The sequence below is a fragment of the Schistocerca serialis genome, chromosome 1 (assembly GCF_023864345.2).
Source record: "Schistocerca serialis cubense isolate TAMUIC-IGC-003099 chromosome 1, iqSchSeri2.2, whole genome shotgun sequence".
NCBI lineage: Eukaryota > Metazoa > Arthropoda > Insecta > Orthoptera > Acrididae > Schistocerca > Schistocerca serialis.
Window position 1 is genome coordinate 1,254,938,572 of NC_064638.1, and position 27,617 is coordinate 1,254,966,188.

Here is a 27,617-nt window from a genome sequence, read left to right on the forward strand (position 1 = left end):
TAAAAAAATATTCCAATTACATCAGAGACATGCTTATTACTACTTTACTCTGCAGTAATAACCATATTCCAAAGGGTTTACAATTTTTCTTGACAAATGAATTTCTATCAATTTCAATTATTATTTCATAAATGAATTCAGAAATAAACATAATAAACAATAATAGATTGCATAATGAATAATAGAAATTTTTAATGTACCAAATAATTCATAATTTCAAATGTTTCCAAAAAAAAAAAAAAATTGTAACTGTACATTCAGAGCTAGTACTTATCGATTGTAACATCAAAAATAAAGTTATTCTTTTTCATAAATTTTAGCTTGAAATATAACATATTCTGTATAAAATTAAATGAAATTTTTCAGGGAAGCAGCTGAGATAATAGTGACTGACCTGTCCAAAATTCGAAAAATAGTACTGGTATCAACAACTACTGTTGAGGAAAAGTAAGGCTAGAGGAGGATGTCCCTTTACAATATCCCCCTTACATAACATGGAAACAACGTGTTTACGGTATTTTGTGACCTACTATATGATTTGCCAATCAGTGTACAAAATTAAGCCAAAAGATAGAATACAGATTTATAGAAGTATCTGATACATAACATATTACAGAAAATGTAAGAAAAATATCTACTATGCAAGTCATAATCTATAGATATATGAGGAAATGACGTTCAGATTTTCAGGTCTGTTGAACATCTGACTTGAGACAAATGATACAAAGTCAAAACTACATTACTACAACACCAAACTCTAGAAATAAGTGCAGAGGCAATGTAAATTATTAGAATTACAAATTGGCTGTTTACATCTTTAAAGCCACACCTTCAAAATCATGAAAAGGGAAAAAAAAATTCAGAGCCTAAATCTACGACGAGTGAGCCAACTCGAAAAACTCACAACGACAGGTATAGACCAGAAGAATATACTCAATCACAAGTAGGAGTATAGCATGAAATCAGTCAGCCACATAAACCAGAGTATGTAAGGATATGTTGATTCATGAAAGGAGAAAATAATGAAAAATATTAGGGCCTATTATGCTTAAGATGTGGGGATTGGCCCATGAATCCAAACCACACTGGGCACACCAGCAGAAATGTTTCAACACAGTCACGATGACCTGGTGTACCCAAAACAGAGTTAAGCATGTGTTTGCACAAAACTCAAGATCCAATGAGATGCAATAATGCAGCACTCAAAATAAATACAGGTAATCAGAGTCTCAAATAGCTTTGAAGGATGACATGATCAAGTAACGTGAGGATCAAAATCAGTGTGTGAAATAAGAAATATATACATATGGTTATACAATCTGTACTCAATTTATGATCACAATCATAAATGTGTTCCACACTATTTGCTAACTGTTCGTACAAACTAGCCTTTGTACATAGAAGCATAGAAAATTCATTGACAACTAATTAAAAAGAAAATACATACTGAGTGTTGAGATAAAAAAAAAATGCACTGAAAAATATATGACTACTAATCTAACACTGCCTAATTTGATCAAATTATGATAATTATTTACAACATGGTTCATAGAATGTACTCTTGAACTTTTTAAGTTTTCACTCTTCTGTGTTTAACATAATATATCATCAGTCATAGAACACCAACCTTCCACAGTATTATTTAAAGTTACATACTGTATTGGGAAGTTAACTCCCTATTTGAAAAAACATACATTTATATGGAATAGCACTTTCCATAGCAGTGACTATTTTCTAAACAAATAGTGCCACGAATTCTTCATGTAGGATAATTTCTTGGCTAATAATTTACAAATTTCAGTCACAACACTGATGTAGCTGACAGATGCGTGAGTACATTACCCAGCACCTATGATCTCTTGTAAGTCGACTGGACCAACAAGGGTGCAGCCACACAGGAGTGTGGGACTGGATCCACCCACATCTTTCAGTTTCCATGCTCCAATGGATAGTTAACTTCCTGTCTAGCTTTCACATCAAATCCTGAAACACTGTTTTGTGTACTAAGTATGCTGTTCAATAGCTTCCCCACATCACATGGCATATGTTTTGTCTAAGTATACTGAAAAAATTAGTATTCGGGGTTCACATCAGAATGCATTAAAAAGTGTTCACATATATGGCACATTAATAAACAGAGCTAAATGCAATGAAAAAACAAACTAGTAAGATAAAACACACAGATATGCTAAAGATGTCTCAAAGTAACATTTACTTAGCAATTAGCATATTAGAAGAAACTATGTATGCAAGCAAGACAAGTTGGTCTGCACTGATGCAGCAACCAACAAATGCCTATAGAATGAGGTGTGGACAATAGTCCAAGATGTACTGACATAAGAATTCTTTGTTTAACATATATGTGTGTTTGGTTTTCACATATGAAACTTTAAGATACTATTCCTAATATTTAATTTGATTTGATTTATTACTGGTCCTGTAGATCATACAATTTCTACAGCAAAGCACATCATGATATAGGACAAGTCAATTTGAAAAGTTATGTTAGGATGGTATATGACGAGAGATGACAGGAGTGGCACATAACTCACATAGCAGAATACATACAGCATATATAGACAAAATATAAAAACGGTGGTGTGAGACGAGAGATGACGGTCATGCATACTGCACATAGCAGAATACATATAAGAGGTGCAGACAGAATATGAGTAACAAACAATAATTAAATTATCTTGCTAAGTAGAAATATCTACAAGTGAATATACAGCTTATTACAAGTAATTAAAATATTGTGGTACATAGTTCACATAGCAGAATACGTACATGAGATACAGACAGAATATAGATAAGATACAACAATTAAATTATCTTACTAAGTAGAAACATCTACAACTGAATAAACAGCTTATTGCAGCTAATTAAAATTTTGTTTCAAGAAATTCATGTATGGAATAGAAACAGTGATTTAGTAGCAATTCCTTTAAATTAATTCTCATTATTTTTGGGTATCCGCTTGTTTTTGTGTCTGTTGGGAGGTGGTTGTATATTTTAATGCCCATACATTTAACCCCATTCGCATATAATTTTGTGTTGTTGGCTATAATTTGTAACTGTGTTTTGTTTCTGGTGTCATGTGTGTGGCGGTCTGCATTTCTGTCGAGGGCGTCCAAGTGCTGTACTGTAAAACAAGCTAGTTCCAATATATAGAGGCATGGCAGTGGCAGGATTTTTAGCTGTTGAAATATTGGTTTACAGTACACATGAATAAAATGAGTCTTCACTCAATTTACCACAACACCCATGACTTTACCCAAAAAGAGTTCATGACAAATAAATTTAATTATTCTCTGCAGAAGACACAGGAATGATGATAATAATAATAATAATAATAATAATAATATTTAACACTAACAGAATCAAAAAATAAGAAATTTCATTACTAGATAGTTAATAGAATTGTCCCACTTCAAAACTGTAAAATGATCTACCCATTTAGTCACACGTCATGTATCTATCAAATTCTAAAGCACACTTCTATTACAAAACAGAATTATATAGTTGTGTGAACCTGCAAATATAGTGTGGCATAGATTTAAACTGAGTCATTGGATAAGACAGAACATAAGAAATCACATCATCTTACATAATACATTCCTGACAAAGGAGAAAGAAAAAAAAATAGATACTTACGGATCAATTCTATGAGCTTTCAGTTCAGTGATATTGTGTAATCCAAACAACTTCTTAGATTTAGGATACACAAATCTGTACCAATCAGGATGTGGATTGTTAGGAATTTCAAAAGGTCCTATATAAATATCGAAACATTTCTTTATCTCAGATGTCAACACTTTAGATTTCTCTTTGGCTTTCATCAATACAAGATCTCCTACCTCAAACTTAGAACATCTGCCTTTACCATCATGTCTCTGCCTTCTCCTATCCCCAAGCTTTATCATCATCTCCCTGACATGCTCTTCTCTCTCTTGCAGTAACAGAATTTTACATGGTGTAAACTCAGCATTCTCAGAAATAATGTTATCTGGCGTGTGGTTAAACATATTTTCAAATGGTGAAAAACCTGTTGAAGAATGTAGCAAGCTGTTCATAATATCCTCAAAATCACTGACATAATCTATCCAACTTATATGATTGTTACTACAATATGTTCTAAACAGTCTTCCAATTTCTCTCATACATCTTTCTGCAGGATTACTTGACAGATGGTACACAGAGGTTAGAATATACCTTATTTTTGTGTGATCAACAAAAGCTTTCCAAGTTTGTGATGTAAACTGAGAACCGTTGTCAGATAAAATTGTTTCAGGAATACCCACCTGATTAAAATATGTGTTTTCTAACTTAGAAATCATTTGCTTACTGGTTGCTATCTTACTAAGAAACAGTCTTTTGAACTTCGAAAATACATCAACCGCCACAAAAATATAACAAAATCCATTCTGTGACTTAGGCAAAGGTCCATCGACATGAGATCTAGGTTCTTATTGGGCAGTATGTTTTGCATTTGGCCTCTAATTGTTTGGTTACTTATTTTCACTCTTTGACATCTGTCATTATTCTTCTTGACTCTCCTTCCTACGTGATAGGAGTAGATATTTTCCTGAATCTTTTGTGCACATTTGGTTGATCCACAATGACCAAAACTCTCATGTGTATAAGTAATTAAAGTAAATTCCAGTTACCGGTAATGTGGTTTCCAATCATCTGAGTCAATCTTATGTCTTCTGAAGAAAATACCCCTGTGTACCTATAATATTTTTCTGTCATTTATCCTCCTTTCTTATCCAAGATGCTCTTAACCAGTTTCCAATTTTGCTCATGATTTTGATACCTGCAGATGTCTTTGAAATTTTCAAGACCTTTGTTTCCTCTTTCACACCTCTCAAGTACATAATTTTAAACTCTTTCTTTCCTTCTCCAAAGTTGTTAGATAATTCACTCCTGAAAAGTAGCCTAGACAAAGCACCAGCAACTACATTGTCTGTGCCCTTAATGCATATGATTTCATAATTAAACTGCTGTAAAAACAAGGCCCAATTAATAATTCTGTTATGGTATGGCTTACACACCCAGAGATAACATAATGCTTTGTGATCAGTATGGATGATGACTTTGTAACCTGGTAAATAATTTATAAACTTGTTGAACACCCAATGTACAGCCTAAAGTTCTTTTTCAGAAGCAGAAGCACTGTAACGTGTATCTCTTTTCATGCTTCTGTGATACTCTGCTAGCTAATGCAAGAGATCAGTGTTCAATAACACCTTCAATTTCAGCCCCCTGAAATAAATGAGGACCGAAACCATCACTACTGCCTTTTCAAAATACAAAAAGGAAGAGAAAAATCCAGTTTGAACAATATCTGACTTTGACGTACCTGTCCTTTGATTTCATTGAAAACATACTGACATTCCTGATTCCAATCTCAAACAGTATTCTTCTTCAAAAGTTCACACAGGCACGAAGCATTCAAACCTTGGCTGCTACAAAATTTTCTATACATTACTGTTAACCCAAAAAATTATTTGAGCTGTTTTTTTGTCGCGAGGGGTAGGAAAATTAGCAATAGCATCAAGTTTCTCTGTATCAGGTGCAATTACTTTCACAGATATAACATGTCCTAAAAATTTTACTTCTTCCACACCAAATTTACACTTGTCTATTTTCAAAGTCATACTTCCTCCTTCCAATTTTGAAAACACATCTCTCAACAGATCCAAATGTTGTTCCCAATCTTTTCAGCGACCAAAATGTCATCAACATACTCAATTAATTTTGAACTCACTTCACTTCCCAAGACAGAATCGAGAGCTCTTACGAATTCACACGTAGATACATTTAGCCCAAATGGCATCACACAACACTGAAAACACTTAGCTCCATACATAATGCAGTATACTTTCTAGGATTAGTTTCAAGTGGAATCTGGTGGAATCCAGAGGTCAAGTCCAAACTACTCATGAATTTTACGTAATCAGATTTGGGTAATAGCTCGTCCGTGTTCTCAGGATGGTCATTCTTTCTGATAAGGAACTTATTAAGATGTCTAGAGTCCAAAACAATTCTCAATCTACCATTTCTCTTACTTACCACAACCAAAGGCTTATTTCAAGCACTCCTACTTCCCTCAATTACTCCCATGTTTCCTTTTTCTGAATTTCTTTCTCAACATCTTTCCTTTTTGAAAATGGTATATTATATGGCTTGAGAAAGAAAGGTTGTCGATCTCTAATGTAAAGAATGTGTGGTGTCACCGCCAGACACCACACTTGCTAGGTGGTAGCTTAAATCGGCCGCGGTCCATTTAGTACATGTCGGACCCGCGTGTCGCCACTGTGTAATCGCAGACCTAGCGCCACCACCAAGGCAGGTCTCGTGATACGAGAGAGCACTCGCCCCAGTTGTACGAGAACCTAGCTACCGACCAGATGTACGAAGCCTTTCTCTCTCATTAGCCGAGAGACAGAATAGCCATCAGCTAAGTTAATGGCTACGAACTAGCAAGGCGCCATTAGCCATACAGTGATTGTACTTAAAGCCTCCTGTGTATCGTCAAGATCGATGTACCTCAATCAATGAGTAAAGTTAAGTATTAAACCTGCTCCGTACTTTTCTTCCTAACATTAATTACGTATCCTGTTCCAGTACTTCACGCCCGTCTGCGTTAGTCTAGCTTGCCTTTTCAGCCATCTCAACTTCACGGTGTCGGCCCAGCTACCGACACAACAGAATGCACTGATAGCCTTTCACTTTCCCTGGTCTTTCACTGAATACATTTATAAACTCCAGTAACAAAATCCTAAGATGTTCCTTTTGTGGGTGATTAGCTTGTAGCTTCTGTCACTTTAGAATGTACTACACTTTCAAAATCCTGATCCTCAGTCTCATCAAAATTTATATCATCATCAAACATGTGGTACTCACCTTCATTCACAATGTTTTGCAAATAGTTACAACTTTTCCCAAAGTTTAAAACACAGAAATTAGTTTTCACGTAAGTATTATCTTTAGGTTCCAAAATAAGCAATTCTTTAGCGCTCCATCGAAAACAAACCTCAACTTCCACTATCCAATCCATACTGACAATTATATTTTCTTACAGATTAGGGATCACTAAGCATCCATGTTTAAAGGTCTTGTCTTCTATACTAAAAGTTAAAAATACCCAAGATTTTACCAATTTGCTTTGCTAACCTGTAGCTCCTTTTATCTTTACACCTACAATGGGCATTTCCACAAAATTCTTAACACACTTGATCTTGTCTCTAAATTGTTGAGATATGCCACAAATTGGGCTACCTGTATCAGTCAAACAGTTACCATCCCACTGATCAGTCTTACTTTTAATGTGAGGACACCCAAAACCTAAATCATCTTCTCTGTTGTCAGACACTTCATGCAAAAGATCACTTTCAATTTCATCAAATGCTGCATTCATACTGTCTTCACAAGGCTTTATCAACTTTACAGGTATCATAACATTAACACAATGAATAGATTCCATGGTATAACCAACATCACTTGTTACAGGAGGAACACAAAACACATTACTGTCAAAATTACACTTACTGCTTAGATCCTCTTTCATTTCATTCCACCAGTTGGGATACAAATTCTAGCTAACCACAGCTAACTTATTCCAGAATGCACATTTATCTATGTTATCATCAATCTGGTAACAAACAAAGTTCAAAACGTTTTCACCTTTATTTTGCAGGCTCCAGATACCTCACCTTTACTGTTTGGATCTTAACCTTGCATGACAGTAATGAAAAACTGTTTTGACTGGACTGGTATTCCTTGACCCTCACTTACAACATCACATACACACTTACCTTACCTGTATTGTCAGCATCATTTACAAATAACCCTGAAACTTCATTATTCTTGAACTCCACAAATACCTGATACTCATCATCATCATCCTCATCATCATCATATTCCTCTAAAATTACTTCATCAACAACATCACTGACAATACAAGTCTCATCTCCATCAAAATCACTTACCTCACCTACATTCATTTGCAATAAGCCACCAGTCTCAGACTTAACAACATCAGTTACTCCACAGCCCTCATTCACATCTACGTCAAAAATACCACCTAGTTCACATCCAATACAGTCATCACCTGATTGACATACATCAATAATACATTTGTCAACCCAACAGAAGAAATCATTAGTACATATGTGGCGTAGAGCGCCATAAATATTGATATTTGTTCAGTGTATAAGTGTGCTATCTTTGAGGAGTGGGCTTTGGGAGGATGCTGGCCGCTAACGGCAGTTAGCCTCTGGACTTGTATCTGTGTAGAAGCGAAGTGCTAATAAATCTGTATCTGAGAGAATTCTAGCTGTTTACCTACAACTATATCCTATTCTCTCACATACTACATCAAAATTCTCACTAATCTCAAATTCTGCTTTATGATTAGCATTTACATCACCATAATGAAACATGGTATCCTAAAACTTTTGATCAATACATAAATGAGAAAGTTGATTTTCCTTCTGTTCAGTTTCAGGTACATGTGCCATATCCTTAACATCGTACTTATAACAATGTATTTTAAGTCCCATACATTTTGAATGTTTGGTTTTGAAATGTACGATATAGGTTTTTGCAATGTTCAGTTTCAACCCATTTAACTGGAACCAGTTTTCTAAGGTATCCAGTGAGCTTATGATGGAGCTTGGAATTTTTTCTGCATCATCATATTCGATTAAAACTGATGGGGAATTTATATTTATGGGTACACCATTTACATAGAACAGGAACAGGATTGGTCCTTCAGGCACACTTGTGATGCTGTACTCCATTTACAACAATAATTCACTGCATCTGAGGTGATAAGTTACCCTTTGTTTTTTATTGTGTACGTGTTGTGTGAGTCTTAATCCCATATTTGTCTGATTTGTAGATAAGCAAGTCATGATTCACGGACTCAAATACTTTCATGATATCACAGAGGATTCCTGCAACTGTACTCCTCTGATCTAGCGATTTGCATATCATTTCAATAAACTTATTCACTGCATCCATCACTTCATACTCATATTAACAGTACTAAAGGACATACCTGCAATATGAAAACTGTTCCTCTGAATGAATGATATTCCATTTTAACAAGTTTCAGTTTTCATTCACAAATTTTATAAGTAAATGTGTTGTGAAGTTACTGTACCAGTTTTGTAAATAGAGGTCTGTATGAGTTTCATTAATTAACACCATTTGTCGTCAAGATAGCTTACTTTTGAAAATATGCTGCCTGAACAGGGTTGCCCTTTAACTATTGTACCATGTAATGATCATGTATCAATTGAACACAAACTTCATGAAAAAAGGGTCCTCTACCTGTACATTTTATATAAAACAGACTATTTTACAGTTAAGGCTTTGTGTATTACTTGTGTGTGAGTGACCAAGAGTGTACTAATCATGTCCAACTGAGTTGGGCTGAGGTGACTCTGTGTGTGTGTGTGTGTGTGTGTGTGTGTGTGTGTGTGGTTTTATTTTTCTTCTTTTTTTCACTTGTTATAATTTTAAACATCCAAAGTGAAGTTGCTCTGTAACTGTACATTATTTACCAAATTTTATATTTCCACATCTCAATCAGTCATGGAGCTTATTAAATATGGCCTCATTTTCGAGATACTTAAAGATAGGGTGCATGAATGCTGAAAATAAAATATTATGTAACATTATTTCTTGGAAGATGATGTGCAGGTAGCCGGTATTTACATCCTTCCGATATCATTTTCATTGAGCTGTGGTCTAAGGCAGAGTTTCGTGCCTAACATTTGTGACAGTCTTAGAAGCTATGGAAATACAGTTAGTTTATTTTCCACAAACTTGTTCAGTTAGATAAAACTGCCAAAATTAGATGGGGGAATTTGCATTGGAGAATCAATTATTACATCTCCCACATCCTTCCTAATCCCATCTATTGTCCACATTAGGTGGTGGTAGAACACACACATAAAAGACTGTTGTAACCGGCGAGCTTTCGGAGTCAGTGGCTCCTTCGGACGGAAAGGTTGAAGGCAAAGAAAGAAGGGTGAAGGAAAAGGACTGGAGAGCTCTAGGAAAAGGGGTAGATTTCGGGAAAGTCACCCAGAACCGCAGGTTGGGAGAGACATACCGTATGGGATGAGAAGGAAAGACTGATTGTTGGGGACTGCATCAGACGAGATTTGAAAACCTCAGAGCTTAAAAGTGGAAGACAGGTTAATATGCAAGGCAGAGATTCGTAAAACATTGTGCACGAGTTAATAAGAGTGAAAAGCTAAGTCATTGTATGCAACAGAGGTAGGGAGGGGGGTGAAAATAGATGGGAAAGACAATGAAAGATGTAGAAAACTAAAACGGAGTGAAGCAAAGAGTAGTTATAGTGAAGAAATGCTGAGACAGATTAATGTAAATTAAGGCCAGGTGGGTGGTGAGAATGAAGGACATGTTGTAGTGCTAGTTCCTACCTGCAGAATTCTTAGAAACTGGTGTCTGGGGGAAGCATCCAGATGGCACATGCGGTAAAACAGGTGCCAAGGTCGCAAATGTCATGTTGTAGAGCATTCTCTGCAACAGGATATTGTGAGTTGCCAGTATACACCCTCTGCCTATGCCCATTCATCCTAATTGATAATTTGGTGGTAGTCATGCTGATGTAGAAGGCCAAACAGTGTTTATATAATAGCATCCCATCAGAGGCAGGGCTACCTGTAAAAGTAGCAATGTCGTATAACATCTCTGCTGCAATTTCTGTACAGCATTTTATGTGTGCATGACTACTAACCAGCCATCCATCAGAATGAATGGCCACAAGCAAACTGTGGCCAACAGCAGAGTGACCACCAGTGACAGAATATACTCAGAACCATAACATGCTCATGTTCAGTGGTTGCTTCGAATTCTCCCCCAGCCCCTCCCCCCCTCCAGCACCAACCACCAGCTTTTCTGAACTACGTAAATGAGAGTTATCCTTGAAAAACATCCTTCACTGCCGTAATTCTCCTGGCCTCAATTTCCGCTAGCCCACTGACTCCACACCCTCTACCTTCATCTCCCTTTCCTCTGTCCTGGATCCCCTCCCTTTCACCAGCTCCAGTGGCTAGCAATGCATCCCAATCCCATACATCTACTGCCTCTCATTTCCATATTCCTATTGTTGTATCCTGAGTGATGAAGACTGCTAGTGGTGGCCTCCGTTGACATGGTGTGTGGTGGTAGTTGCACCAATCTAAGGGTCATGTGCCTCAGGCTCTCAGCAGTTGGAGGAAGTAGTCGCTTATGGCTGCCTCTTGTAGTAAACTGCATAATCATTACTGCCAACTTTGTATAGTGGAACAATGCCCCCTGCATAAAAGATTTGTCCAAAAGCATTTGGTTTGTGTCCATGCCAAGAATTCAAGGACAATGTTAGATACATTATTTAAAATTGATGATCCTTTTAGTAAATTCTTAAGTCTGTCTGAGGAAGTATACTCTGTCATTACTTGGTGTTTACTGTCTGCTTTTGATAGAATTGGTAGATGTGTCGTAAAACTAAATGTCACTGCATGCTTCCAGGCTATGTGCTGAACTACAAACATGAGCATGGAAGTTGGGAAGAAGTACTCTTGGAAGCTGAAAGGACCTCTCACATTCTGAAAAACTTGCGTTGTGGTGGCACATACCAGGCTTACATCACAGCACATAATAATGTGGGAAGTAGTCATCCAAGTCCTACAGTCACTGTTATAACCAAAGGCACCAGTAAGTTGTTCATGGTACCATTCATTTTACTGTTTAGTGAATAATTCTTTGTGAATTGTCTGATTTACCATCATTTAGTCAAACAAATTTTATAAGATATAACTAATAAAACTTTGGTTACATTTGTTGTAAGATAATTACTTCAGACAGATTTTCATAACTTTTTTTGTACAAAATACATTTCAGAATTTTATACCTCTTAGACCAGATGGTAGCTATCATTCCCTGAGCTTTATCTGTACTCCTTGAGAGTGCTTGTTTCTCAGGTCAGTCAGAGTGGTCTTGAAAGTCCACCCTGAAAGACAAACATACTGTGTGTGGAGGGAATCTGCCAGTGATGTAGAATAGTTCAATGTGTCTTTCTTGTGAGACCAAATACCTGTGTTGGGACCTTACCAGATCTGTTAGCTGTTAAAGAAACTGTTTGCTTCTGGCCTCATACATGGTCCAGAATTATATAGGACTTGTTGTCTGTGCTGTTTACTTTGTTCTGTCTGCAACATTTTTACATTTTTTCCTTTTTTTTGTTCATGTTTACACCCAGCCATGATAGTGATATGTCATACTTCACAGTTTCATGTTGTTATCCACCATATCCCAGAATTTGCTAACTGGATGCTTTTGCCTATATTTTGTACTGAACAGAGTTAGCAGATTTTTAAGTGTGGCAGTTTTGTACTCTGTCTACGAGGGTAATCCCAAAAGTAAGGTCTCCTTTTTTTTATAAGTACATAGACCTGTTTACTTCTACAATGGTTTACATCAGTTTACAGCTTGAACATTTAGCTATTTTTCCACATAATCACCATCTCTGTTGATACGTTTTTGTAGACACTGTGGCAGTTTTTGTATGCCCATGTCATACCAGCTCGCCGCCATGCTGTTCAACAAGTTATGAACCTCTTCTTTCACCTCGTTGTCGGAGCTGAATCACTGGGACCACAATTAATGCTGACAGGTACTGTGAGACTCTGAAAAAACTCAAACGGACAATTCAGAACCAGATAAGAGGAATATTGAGAAAGGGCGTACACATTCTCCATGACAACGTTCGCCCACACATTGCTCGGCAAACCGTTGCTCTCCTGCAACAGTTTCAGTGGAACATAATCACCTACTCACCCTATAGCCCTGACTTGGTGCCCAGTGACTATCACCTGTTTCCTAGGTTAAAAGAACATTTGACCGGAAAGCGATTCAGCTCCGACGATGAGGTGGAAGGAGAGGTTCATAACTTTCTGAACAGCATGGCGGTGAGCCGGTATGACATGGGCATACAAAAACTGCCTCAGTGTCTACAAAAATGCATCAGGAGGAATGATGATTATGTCAAAAAATAGCTAAATGTTCAAGCTGTAAACTTATGTAAATCATTGTAGAAATAAACAGATCTATGTACTTATAAAAAAGTAGGAGCTTACTTTTGGGATTACCCTCGTATTAATAATGTTAGCAATGTAGGAAAAGATAGTTTGCTACTTATCGTAAAGAAGACATGTCAGGTTGCAGACAGGTACAATTACAAGACACTTACATAAACTTTTTGGCCACAGCCTTCATCCATAAAGAAAGACACATACTATTCACACACATAAGCAGGTTCACCTCAGGCACGAATGACTGCCAACTTCAGCATCTCAGGCACAACTTAAGTTACGCAGTGGTGGAAACCACATGCTCATCCATGTGCTAACTATCCAATACAAGGCTATACCGGTCCAGGTAAGAAGCAGTGATGGTCATAATTCACTTTTTGAGGCAAGTCAGATAATAGCAACTGAGAGTGGATCTGCTGCTAGTCGACCTCATATTTGCCTGCTACAGAAGTTCCTGTGACTGGTCTGTGATATTGTCAGATTTCCCACAGCAGGCACTCTTGCCAGACAAGGGCAGTGCATTATCTAAGGTTTCCAAAACATATTCCACTTCTGAGTTCTTGCTGTCGTCTTCATTTATAGGAGCATGACAGTAATCAGCATTTCATTTTTTTTCCATACTGCATGTTAGAAGGGACAGTCATTCTGATGGATAATAAAAATTTGTAGTAGAGTCCATCACATTACAGTTGATGGGAAATGCCATTCCTAGACATGGAATACCTCAGTTGTAACTATTTCCTACTCTTCCTTAAAAGCTGGGATAGTTCTAGAATTCCATAGTGTTGTTATCTGTGAACTGTGTTTGCTTTAATACCAAAATAGAAATTGTTGTCTTAGTTTTCCAGTTTCTAAGACAGAATTCATGTTCAATGTTCGAATATCATTAATATTATATGTAAAATTTGGATCAATAGCGCAGTGAAATAGTTAATGCAGACAGTTAATTAGTGAAATTTTGGGTTCAATTATTGCAGTTTCTTTACTCTTTAAAAAGTATGTCTGAAATTCACTGGTGACCATAATTTTGTCTTGCTATAATTTGTAAGTACAGTTTAGTGTGACCTGTTACCTAGCAGAAATACTTTACAATCTGCCTTATTTTGGGTAGTGACTATGGTACATTTTGGGGAAGAATATATACCTTCAGTCTGATTGCCTAAACAAATCTATAGTAACATGATAACAATGAACTTTTTGTAAAATAACAGATCAAGTGACATATAATCTTGTGTATGAGCGAGTATTATTATCTGTGTTAAGAAACTTATCACTTAAGTCCAATCTAATACAAAATAGTCTTGTGTTATTCAACTAAGTGTTCAATCCCATTATTGATGATTCCTTCTTAAACCCTTTTGATATTTCCAGCTAGTGGTTCCGTCTTATGATTCAGTGCTTTTACCATTAACAGTTTTGAATCACAAGCCAAATTAGGATAAAAAAATACAAGGTGACAAATTAAAAAGGTAGCTAGGCCTAACAATAAATAATCTTGTTGTTTGTGTAGAGTCACAAGAGATATATCACAATCAACAATCTGATATTTATAAAATTTCAAGAGAGTGGTGAACTCTGTGTAAAGTGCTTCGACTGCAGCAGGGGCTGAGAACCACGCTTTGACATACACACTGAGAAGGAAGGTACAAATTGCTTCCTTTTTGAGGTGATCACTCAAATCTAGCACAGAACACAAATTTTTTCTACTAATAAATGGCTTTTGTCAGCCAACTTGTGCAATGGATAGCCCCTGGAACAAATAAATATATTTGAGAGTCATCACTGCTTGACTTCCTCCTCTCCTTTTTCACTTGTGGTGATGGAAGTTTTGAGACAGTATTTTCATTTGATATTCCTGACACTATCTCAAAATCAAGTAACTCCAATTCACCATTAGTGGCATCAAGCCAGCAATGTGGCTATTCAGTCAGAGAAAATGGTAAGAAAGCTTTGAATTTATTTATTTATTTATTTATTTATTCATCCGTGGAACAATAAATATTGTATGGATGTCGTCAGATTACAACACATGAGCACACATTTACATTTACAATTAAACAGGTTTCTCATATTTTGTGTAGTTTTTATAACTAGTCATACACATATTTATAATTACATAATATTTTGGTGATAATGTCATATGTTGCTAATAATCTACATCTATGTTAAATATTCTTTTACAGTATAAAAACTTTTACTTACTAAAAAGGTTTTAAGCTTTTGCCTGAAAGCGAGGGGCTCATTTATTTCTTTTATTTCTTGTGGTACTTTGTTGTACAGTTTTATCCCATTGTAAAATATACTTTTTTGTGTCTTTGCCTTGTTCTTTCTATCTAGATGGATGTGGTGACAAGCTCTTGTTTCATGGTCATGTATTAGGCTGTTTGTGTTGTACATGTTAAGGTTTTTCTTAATGAACATTATGTTCTGAAAGATATACTCACAAGAAACAGTTAGAATTCCTAGCTTTCTAAATAATTCTAGACAGTGGGCCCTGTTGTTGCTATTTGTTATTATCCTTATGGCTCTTTTTTGTACTTTGAATACAGTTTGTATGTTACTGGCACTTGTTCCCCAAAACATGATCCCATAGCTGAGGACTGAGTGTAGATATCCGTAATATGTTATTTTAAGACAGGTATTATTGCATACCGGTGCAAGGATTCTAAGAGCATAGCATGCTGTGGATAATTTCTTTGCCAAAATGTCGACATGGTTTGTCCATTTCAGTTGGCTGTCTACATTCATCCCTAAGAATTTGGTACTTGTTACACATTCTAATTCATTATTATTAACTTTTATTCTAGTGGCATTGTGTTTTTTGTTCAATTGGAAGTTAATATAGTTAGTTTTCTTTACATTTAGGGTTACTTTATTTTTTAATGACCAGTTGTGGAAATCATTGAGAGCCTCGTTTGCTCTTTCTGACAGTTGTGTTGGATTTTCACCTGTTATTACTATGTTGCTATCATCAGCAAAAAGTATTTTTTCGCCATGTCTGATACTTTGTGGGAAGTCGTTAATGTATATAAGAAACAATATTGGGCCTAATACACTTCCCTGTGGGACGCCTATATTCACATTTTCTGGGTCAGACAGGTGTTTTATAAGGGAATTGTTTGAAACTTGTGATATCTCAACTCGTTGAACTCTGTTTTCCAAGTATGATTTGAACCACTTCTTTGTCACACCTCTTATTCCTATTTGCCCTAATTTATGAAGTAAGATTTTGTGGTCAGCTGTATCAAAGGCCTTGGACAAGTCTAAAAAGATACCACTTACATTTTCACCTTTGTCCAGTGCTTCTAAAATTGCTTTAGTGAACTGTGCTATAGCATATTGTGTGCCTTTTCCGGGCCTAAAACCAAATTGGTCATTGGAAAGAAGATTATATTTATTCAGGTAATTTAGCAGTCTCTTTTTGACTAGTATTTCTATTATTTTAGAAATGATAGACAGTATAGAGATCGGCCTGTAGTTCTCTACATTTTCCACATCTCCGTTTTTAAGGATAGGTATAACTTTTGCTTGTTTTAGGTACTCCGGAAAGTATCCAGACTCGAAAGATTCATTAATTATGTCTGTTAATGGGCCCTTTATGGAGTCTATACAATCTTTAATTACGCAGACTGGAATTTCATCAAGTCCTACTGAAGTTTTATTTTTTAGTTGGTGTACTACTAGTGCCACTTCCCTTTCTGTAGTTGGCAAGAGCACCATTGAGTTTGTTGGCTGGTTCTGAGTAGGTAAATCATACGTATCTGGAAATTTCTGCTGTAATTTTTTTGCAATACTACTGAAATATGAGTTTACAAAATCAGCTAATTTTTTAGGGTTACCTACTGGTACATCTTTGTTTTTAATATGTGAATTGAGGTCCTTTTTAGCAGAGTTAGATGTTTCCTGTTTGACGATGTTCCAGGCTGCTTTGCTCTTGTTTTCAGCTTCAAGTAATATTTTGTTGTTTGAAAGTTTTTTTGCGGCTAGCAACACCTTTCTGTAAATTTTCCTGTACTTTTTGTAGGATTGCAGAACTTCTGGGTTAGACTGATTATTTTTTATGGAGTTGAGATATCTAAGAGTTTCTGAGGATTTTTTGATACCTGTAGTCACCCACTGATTTCTCTTTGTAGTTTTAATTTGATAAAGAGTTTTGGGAAACATCTCTTCAAATCTGAGTTTAAAAATTGACATGAACTTGATAAATTTCTGATTTGCGTTGGTTTCTGCATAGACTTCCCTCCAATCTTCATATTCTAGCTGGGATTTAAACTGATGCAGGGCTGATTTGGAAAACATTCTTTTGTATGTACAAAGTTTAGGAGGAGTTTCTACACGAATGTTAGTTTTTAAGATCTGGCAGAGGTGGTCTGCTAGGCCCAGGTTTTGGACAACAATATGACATTTTTTACTATCAATATCTGTAGCTACATGATCTATAGATGAGGAGGATTCTTTCATTATTCTAGTTGGACAATTAACAAGAGAGGATATTCCGTAACAGCTTAGAATATTCACATATATGTTGCTAGCCTTATCAGGCTTCATCATATTAATGTTTAAGTCACCACAGATAATTACATTTGCTTTTGGTCCAGAAACCCTGTCTAAGCTTTGATTCAGTTTTGAGAAGAATATATCAATGTCTCCACTAGGAGAGCGGTACACACAAAATATGACTAATTTTTTTGCTATGCCAGGTCCTATTATTTCAACAGCGGAAAGTTCGAAATGTTTGTCCTCACCTAGATCTAAAAGATCATATCTTACTTTAAATGACATACCTTTTTTTACATAGATACATGAACCTCCACCATTCATTGAGATTCTGCTATAGTAACATGCAAGGTCAAATGAGGCTAATGCAATGTGTTCAATTTGCTTCCCTTTGCACCAGTGTTCAGTGATACACAAAATTTGGCTATCAAATTTTTCCAATTCTACTTCTAGCTGTTGTGCTTTGTTCTTTATGGCTTGAATGTTTTGGTGAAACACTGTTAGGTATTTGTTTTCACTTATCTTGGTGGCACCTTTCCCTTTAGACCTGATGCTAAAAAATCCTTCAGATGAGCTGGTGGCATGGTTATTCTTCTGTTGATGACAGTGGAGGTGAGTCTGTTGCCGGTTTGACTTGGAAGTTGGTGTATCTGAGGGTATCTGCCTTATGTTAGTCTTGTAACTGAGGCCGGGTACCAAAAATCCTGCAGAGTTGAAAGTTTCCTGGTTCTTGTGCTTCTTCTGTTTGCTTCTGTTACTGATGATGATGGTGAAGCTGGTGAAAAGTCTTTCACTGTTGAAGACTGCGGAGCGGCCAATACTGATGAAAGGTCATTGGCTGTTGGCACATCAGGCGTTTTTTTTCTTGTTAATGATGCAGTTGCGTAGTATGTAGCTGCTTCTGCTGAAGCTGCTTTGGAAACTTCTGTCCTAGTTGACTCATTTATCTCAGCTGTTTGTGACGAAAGTGGAGATTCTAGTGCTGGACCTGCTGTCAGTGATTCAGTTTCATTTTCTTGTTGGAAATTTTCAGTTGCTGTGTTTGGTGGTGGAAGTGGTATGGTCGTGCTATTCTTGTCCTTAACTGCCTTCACTGCATTAAGGATTTCTCGACTAATGAATGATTTTCCGAGTTTATTTCTGTGAAGCCCATGCCTTGTAAAATGACTTCTCTCTGTGGATGGTACGTCCACATATGTGGCATTTGGGAGGCTTCGGCAGATTTTCTCAAATTTCCTATTAGTAACTGTGATTTCTTTGTTGACACAGGATTCTTCTATAAGATCATGTCTTTGTGGGATACTGGCAATGAAGAAGTTAACATCTGTAATTTTCTGTAATGTACTTCTTAGAGCTCTTGTGGCGAGTTTGCCCTCGTTCCTATAAACATCATTAGCACCTCCTATTATTAGACAGTTGCTTTCAAGCTTCAAAGAATGTTCACAGTCTTTTAAAACTTCGCGCAAGGGGGCCCCCGGTTTCGTTATTCCACTAACCTTGAATATAGTTTGCATGTTACACAAAATGTCGGCTAAGCCCTTTCCATGACTGTCTGAAAGTATGAAAATATCTTCTTTTTTCTTCTTACCTGTATTGGTAGATATCTTGTTTGCACGATAAGTATGTTCCATGTATTTTATGGTATTTCCTTTCTTGTTATTACAGGACTTCGTAGGCCTACTGAAATGATTTGTGGTCGCTGCATTTGATGAAAATACTTCCTTTCTTTGGCTCTTTTCACATATTTCATATTCATCACACGTTAAAAATTCAAACTTATTTGCTTGTGGGAGACGAAAGTTGTTTCCGTTACGATTAACACGACAAAACTTTTTAGGCCTAATAAAGTTACCGTTTTGTTCGTTTACAACCGTTTCACTACCCTTTGAATGGTCTATCACTTCTTCCAGCTTCTGTACACTATCTATCACTGATTCAAGCTTCTCCACATATAGTTTAGCTAACATAAGATCATATTTTAATGAAGAAGTCGTGCATTCTTCTTCACATTCCGTTTGTAAACACACGATATGACGATAGTTACAGTGCACATTTCCACAGTCACAGGTCATGTTTTTTTCCTCTAAGACATTTAAACATTGACGATGGATCCATTTCTGTGACCACGAACATAATTTAACACCATATTTCACCTTCTTACTGCATTTTACACACACAGGATTTAAAAACTCGTAATTTTCCGCGGATCGGTTTATTAGTACGTCTACACGCGCCGCCATCTTCCATGTAAGTCAGACAACTGAAATACAAGTAAAATTAACAACATTTAATGAGTTGAGAGTTTTCTCTTCTTTTACTTTCAAGTGTATTCATTTATAACAGTCATGTGATAAATGCATAAATAATTGATTTAGTGAATTGATGAATTTCATGTTCGCTTTGCTCTCACCACTTCCAACTGTCTATGCTTTCTTAGAGGCTCCTCTGTCTTTCTCAAGTATCTGTTAGTCAATTCCATACACCACGGCTGTCCTTTAGACTGTTATTGATCAAAAATGTCATCGAAATTTTAGCAAAATTTGTTTCTTTTGGTTTATTATTGTCCAATGACCTTCCACTTTGTTTTTGTAGTTGCCAACACTGTTCACATGAAACTTCTAATTTTGGTACAAAGTTTCTCAGCTTCTGTCAGAATTTATGCCAATTTGCAATAAATCATCACTTCCTGTACAGATAGTATGCAACTTTGATGCACAGTTAATTTACAGAACCACAGATTGTAGGCGAAAACCTTTAATGTTTTTTTGACAGATGACAGTTTGCTTTCAGTTATTACATGGGAGTAATACTAGAGTAAATACATTTTCTTCCATAAACAAACTGACAAATGAAGACATTGTCCTTGCTACAACTGTTGCCTTCCCTCAAAAGTGGAAGACTGCTGGGGTGGTCAGTGTTGGGTCTTAAAATGAATGGTTCTGCTCAGTGTGCTCTCTCTCTTTCTCTCTCTCTACCTGTCTGCGGTCATTCACATGTCACATCACACAACCTATGCAATGTGTGACATGAGAATGCATTCCATTAAGGAGACTAAAGTAAACAAAACTGCCTGTATTTGTTATTAGATGAATTTGTCATGCAGAAATAATATTTTGCAACATTGATAGTTTAATCGTTAGGAATTTTCCAGTTTTGAAGACACAGGAGCAACTGTTACCCTTGTCCTACTGAGCCCAAATTCCACACAGCTCATATTTTTTTACTGAAGGATAGACAAAGAAAAATTGTAAAAAACTAAAAAGTACCAGATAAAAGCCACCCTACTGCATATCTTGCAAACACACCCTTAAAGATCTTATAATTCTTGTACTCAATGTGAAGTACATTTACTACATAATGGTATTTACTGCTTATCAAATAATGAGTTTTAGCTGAACTGTATTTTTCACAATTACAGTACAAGACAAAAAAATCTTTGTCTTGGATTCAGAGTTGAGTTATGCACTCTGATGCAAATTTTTTCCAACAACATTCCATGCCATATAAAACAAGAAATTACAAACTCCTTCCAATTAAAAGGAAAAGACCTCAGTAACTACTCTTTCTACAACTTACCTGATTATCTAAAATCTGGGACTGAAAAACGACTGTTAAGTACATGACAAATAAAAATGTTCATTGTAAAGATGTGTGACACACAGTAGTGTGTTGTAAATATGCCTCTGGCTTGCCTTTCTTGGAAAAATATCAATGAATTCATGCAAATAGAAGCTTCCAACATGAAATAAACAGAAGATATTTAATACAACTTATGAAGCAACAGCTATTATTCAAATATCAACTTTCCGCCTAATTTACTAGGTTAAATGTAAGTAGTGTAACTGCAAATAGTGTTAAGCAGCATAGTCAGATTTTATTGTGCTGAGGTCTCTTAACAACCAAGAAAAATTTAATTCATTCTAATTTCTGTTAATAATTTTATGAAAAGGATGAAATTTCTATTATATTATGAGCAACCAAATAATGCAGAGCTAATGAAAATCATTGAAACTTCTTTACAGGACCAAAGATCCCAAACTACAAAAGCATGGTCACATCAAATGCTACTTCTCTCTCCTTACATCTGCAAACTTGGCCAGATGGTGGATGCCCAATTTTGTACTTCGTTGTTGAATATCGAATTTTGAAAAGCAATGCCAAATGGATTTTGATCAACAATAGTGCACCTTCAAGAAACTTCTTAATAAGAGATCTTCAGCCAGCCACTTGGTATGAGCTCCGAATTACAGCTCACAATAGTGCTGGGTCAACAACAGCACATTTCACAAGTGCCACAACAACAGTTTTGGGAGGTAAGTGACACATCTTTCATTTAACCTCAGGCATTGCACTTTTTATATGATCTAGGATATAAATTTTACAGTGTATCTTCATGAAAATATAAACTAGCATTTCTGATCACTTTAATAGCAACAGTTGCTCCAGTGAGTGAGAGACAAAATCTGAAAAATACCTTACACTTCTATGAGGATGTTTATTTAATGGTACCTATTGTCTGCTCAAGTATCCTCATGCTGTCTGCAGGGATATTTTTCTATGTGGCCATACACAGAAAGTAAGTTACTGGATGTATTGTTAATCAGCAGATACATTCTCCATGTTTCTGTAAAGGCAGAGCTTTCTCATTTCATCTTTCCAGACACTGTCTGCAAAGTGCAGAACGGAAAAATAGCCTAGGTGTACCTGAGAGCTTAAGCATTAGCAAGGAAGCTGCTGAAATGGACAATAAGAAGAATTTTCAACAAATATATTCATCATCACCAACCAAATCTGATGGGCACCACAAAGCCACAGAAAAATCTTCTGGTAAGTTTGTGGATCAAATTCTTGAGATTGCACTTTGGCTTTCTCATAATATTTCATCAACTTCCGTAGGTGCCTTACTCATGTGAGTCAAGAAGATTGGTTGCTTACTGTTTGGACTCCTAAAAAAGACAGTGAACGGAGAGGCCACATGCCACAAGTACAGTCTATCTAGCTCATAGCTTGACTGGAGTTGAAACAGTAAGCAACACAGATCTCTGCTCGACTCAGTGCTGAGAATGGTAACTAAGAAATCTGTTAAAATATTGTGAGAAAAATTATATCACCTACTTGTCTACAGATCTGGGGATAATATACAGGATGTTACAAAACAATACTGGCAAACATTGAGTGGCATAACTAGAGGAGATGAACATATGTTGGAAAATGCCACCCAACAATGCTACAGAGCATCAAATTTATTGGGACTAATGTCAGTCTCTAGGACACCCCTTCGGCAGTAAGTGAGAGATTTTACAGTGCTACTGCACTGAATGGTTGATAAAGTGTTGCTCCTATAAGCAGGGACATACACTCCTGGAAATGGGAAAAAGAACACATTGACACCGGTGTGTCAGACCCACCATACTTGCTCCGGACACTGCGAGAGGGCTGTACAAGCAATGATCACACGCACGGCACAGCGGACACACCAGGAACCGCGGTGTTGGCCGTCGAATGGCGCTAGCTGCGCAGCATTTGTGCACCGCCGCCGTCAGTGTCAGCCAGTTTGCCGTGGCATACGGAGCTCCATCGCAGTCTTTAACACTGGTAGCATGCCGCGACAGCGTGGACGTGAACCGTATGTGCAGTTGACGGACTTTGAGCAAGGGCGTATAATGGCCATGCGGGAGGCCGGGTGGACGTACCGCCGAATTGCTCAACACGTGGGGCGTGAGGTCTCCACAGTACATCGATGTTGTCGCCAGTGGTCGGCGGAAGGTGCACGTGCCCGTCGACCTGGGACCGGACCGCAGCGACGCACGGATGCACGCCAAGACCGTAGGATCCTACGCAGTGCCGTAGGGGACCGCACCGCCACTTCCCAGCAAATTAGGGACACTGTTGCTCCTGGGGTATCGGCGAGGACCATTCGCAACCGTCTCCATGAAGCTGGGCTACGGTCCCGCACACCGTTAGGCCGTCTTCCGCTCACGCCCCAACATCGTGCAGCCCGCCTCCAGTGGTGTCGCGACAGGCGTGAATGGAGGGACGAATGGAGACGTGTCGTCTTCAGCGATGAGAGTCGCTTCTGCCTTGGTGGCAATGATGGTCGTATGCGTGTTTGGCGCCGTGCAGGTGAGCGCCACAATCAGGACTGCATACGACCGAGGCACACAGGGCCAACACCCGGCATCATGGTGTGGGGAGCGATCTCCTACACTGGCCGTCCACCACTGGTGATCGTCGAGGGGACACTGAATAGTGCACGGTACATCCAAACCGTCATCGAACCCATCGTTATACCATTCCTAGACCGGCTGTTCCAACAGGACAATGCACGTCCGCATGTATCCCGTGCCACCCAACGTGCTCTAGAAGGTGTAAGTCAACTACCCTGGCCAGCAAGATCTCCGGATCTGTCCCCCATTGAGCATGTTTGGGACTGGATGAAGCGTCGTCTCACGCGGTCTGCACGTCCAGCACGAACGCTGGTCCAACTGAGGCGCCAGGTGGAAATGGCATGGCAAGCCGTTCCACAGGACTACATCCAGCATCTCTACGATCATCTCCATGGGAGAATAGCAGCCTGCATTGCTGCGAAAGGTGGATATACACTGTACTAGTGCCGACATTGTGCATGCTCTGTTGCCTGTGTCTATGTGCCTGTGGTTCTGTCAGTGTGATCATGTGATGTATCTGACCCCAGGAATGTGTCAATAAAGTTTCCCCTTCCTGGGACAATGAATTCATGGTGTTCTTATTTCAATTTCCAGGAGTGTATTTGATGACACTTAATGTTCTGAATGACATCAGGGCCATAACAAGAAATTTTGCTTGCAGTGAATCAGTGTATACGAGGTGCATTCAAGTTCTAAGGCCTCCGATTTTTTTTCTCCGGACTGGAAAGAGATAGAAACATGCGCATTGTTTTAAAATGAGGCCGCATTCATTGTCAATACGTCCCAGAGATGGCAACACCGTATGGCAGATGGAATTTTACCGCCAGCGGCGAGAATGAGAACTGTTTTAAATACTTAAAATGGCGACGTTTTCCTTACTTGAACAGCGTGCAATCATTCGTTTTCTGAATTTGCGTGGTGTGAAACCAATTGAAATTCATCGACAGTTGAAGGAGACATGTGGTGATGGAGTTATGGATGTGTCGAAAGTGCGTTCGTGGGTGCGACAGTTTAATGAAGGCAGAACATCGTGTGACAACAAACCGAAACAACCTCGGGCTCACACAAGCTGGTCTGACGACATGATCGAGAAAGTGGAGAGATGCTGCATGATGACCTGAAAATGCGAAAACTGTCATCCAGGTGGGTGGCACGAATGCTGACGGACGACCACATGGCTGGCCGTGTGGCATGTTGCCAACAATGTTGACACGCAACGACAGCATGAATGGGACTTTCTTTTCGTCGGTTGTGACAATGGATGAGACGTGGAAGCCATTTTTCAATCCAGAAACAAAGCGCCAGTCAGCTCAATGGAAGCACACAGATTCACCGCCACCAAAAAAATTTCGGGTAACTGCCAGTGCTGAAAAAATGATGGTGTCCATGTTCTGGGACAGCGAGGGCATAATCCTTACCCATTGCGTTCCAAAGGACACTACGGTAACAGGTGCATCCTAAGAAAATGTTTTGAAGAACAAATTCCTTCCTGCACTGCAACAAAAACGTCCGGGAAGGGCTGAGTGTGTGTGCTGTTTCACCAAGACAACGCACCCGCACATTGAGCTAACGTTACGCAACAGTTTCTTCATGATAACAACTTTGAAGTGATTGCTCATGCTCCCTACTCACCTGACCTGGCTCCTAGTGACTTTTGGCTTTTTCCAACAATGAAAGACACTCTCCATGGCCGCACATTCACCAGCCGTGCTGCTATTGCCTCAGCGATTTTCCAGTGGTCAAAACAGACTCCTAAAGAAGCCTTCGCCACTGCCATGGAATCATGGCATCAGCATTGTGAAAAATGTGTACGTCTGCAGGGCGATTACGTTGAGAAGTAATGCCAGTTTCATCGATTTTGGGTGAGTAGTTAATTAGAAAAAAAATCGGAGGCCTTAGAACTTGAATGCACCTCGTAAAACTCCTGTTTGCTGCCAAAGTGATAGACTTGCAGTAGATATTGGCCCCTATAGTTTTAGTACTCTGTGGAATCATTGGATTGTTTTTCCAGACATGGATTCCTATTCAGTATTTATTCCTTGAGGCACTCTCTACAACCCCATAAAATTTGTCAGTATCATTTTGTTACACCCTTTATGTACATTTTATGCACACAGTTCCACATTAATACTCACAATAACAATAATTTCATACCACTTAAATATGATAATGGGTATGTATTAGAGTATCATATAATTATAATACAGGGAAACATTCCACGTGGGAAAAATTATATATAAAAACAAAGATGAGGTGACTTACCGAACGAAAGCGCTGGCAGGTCGATAGACACACAAACAAACACAAACATACGCACAAAATTCGAGCTTTCGCAACAAACTGTTGCCTCATCAGGAAAGAGGCTTGTGTCTGTATGTGTGGATGGATATGTGCGTGTGTGCGAGTGTATACCTGTCCTTTTTTCCCCCTAAGGTAAGTCTTTCCGCTCCCGGGATTGGAATGACTCCTTACCCTCTCCCTTAAAACCCACTTCCTTTCGTCTTCCCCTCTCCTTCCCTCTTTCCTGATGAGGCAACAGTTTGTTGCGAAAGCTCGAATTTTGTGTGTATGTTTGTGTTTGTTTGTGTGTCTATCGACCTGCCAGCGCTTTTGTTCGGTAAGTCACCTCATCTTTGTTTTTATATATAATTTTTCCCACGTGGAATGTTTCCTTCCATTATATTAAATTATTTAACAGTTACATTGCAGACCCATACACAGTCCCTGATACACTTACACAAGGAATAACTTATCTGAAACCTAAAGATCAAGCAGACGCAGCAAACCCAGCAAAATATCACCCCATAACGTGCCTACCAACAATATACAAAATATTAACTTCAGTCATTACACAGAAATTAATGACACATACAACACAGAACAAAATTATAAATGAAGAACAAAAAGGCTGCTGCAAAGGAGCATGAGGATGTAAAGAGCAACTGATAATAGATGCAGAGGTGACATATCAAGCTAAAACTAAACAAAGGTCGCTACACTACGCATACATCGATTACCAAAAATCTTTTGATAGTGTACCCCACTTATGGTTACTACAGATATTGGAAATATACAAAGTAGATCCTAAATTGATACAGTTCCTAAACATAGCAATGAAAAATTGGAAAACAACACTTAATATCCAAACAAATTCAAATAATATCACATCACAGCCAATAAAGATTAAGTGTGGAATATGCCAAGGAGACTCATTAAGTCCTTTCTGGTTCTGCCTTGCTCTGAACCCACTATCCAACATGCTAAATAATACAAATTATGGATATAATATTACTGGAACATACCAACACAAAATCACACATTTGCTATACATGGGTGATCTAAAACTACTGGCAGCAATGAATCAACAACTCAACCAATTACTAAAGATAACAGAAGTATTCAACAATGATATAAATATGGCTTTTGGAACAGACAAATGTAAGAAAAATAGCATAGTCAAGGGAAAACACACTAAACAAGAAGATTACATATTGGATAACCACAGCGACTGCATAGAAGGGATGGAAAAAACAGATGCCAATAAATATCTAGGATACAGACAAAAAATAGGAATAGATAATACAAATATTAAAGAAGAACTAAAAAAAAATACAGACAAAGACTAACAAAAATACTGAAAACAGAATTTACAGCAAGAAAGAAGAAAATACTTATGCTATACCAATATTGACCTACTCATTTGGAGTAGTGAAATGGAGTAACACAGGCCTAGAAGCGCTCAATACACTTACAAGATCACAATGCCACAAATATAGAATACATCACATACATTCAGCAACAGAAAGATTCACATTAAGCAGAATGGAAGGAGGAAGGG

At 37.8% G+C, this 27,617-nt stretch overlaps 1 protein-coding gene across 1 annotated transcript in view; it reads left to right on the forward strand.

The window, feature by feature from the left end:
- LOC126456748 (Down syndrome cell adhesion molecule-like protein Dscam2) overlaps window positions 1–27,617 on the forward strand; it is a 660,038-nt gene that overhangs the window by 566,103 nt on the left and 66,318 nt on the right. Inside the window, exons 28-31 of the mRNA XM_050092498.1 lie at window positions 11,554–11,739; window positions 21,635–21,925; window positions 22,044–22,188; window positions 22,273–22,439. Coding sequence (XP_049948455.1) covers window positions 11,554–11,739; window positions 21,635–21,925; window positions 22,044–22,188; window positions 22,273–22,439 — 789 coding nt within the window. The remainder of the gene's footprint in view (window positions 1–11,553; window positions 11,740–21,634; window positions 21,926–22,043; window positions 22,189–22,272; window positions 22,440–27,617) is intronic.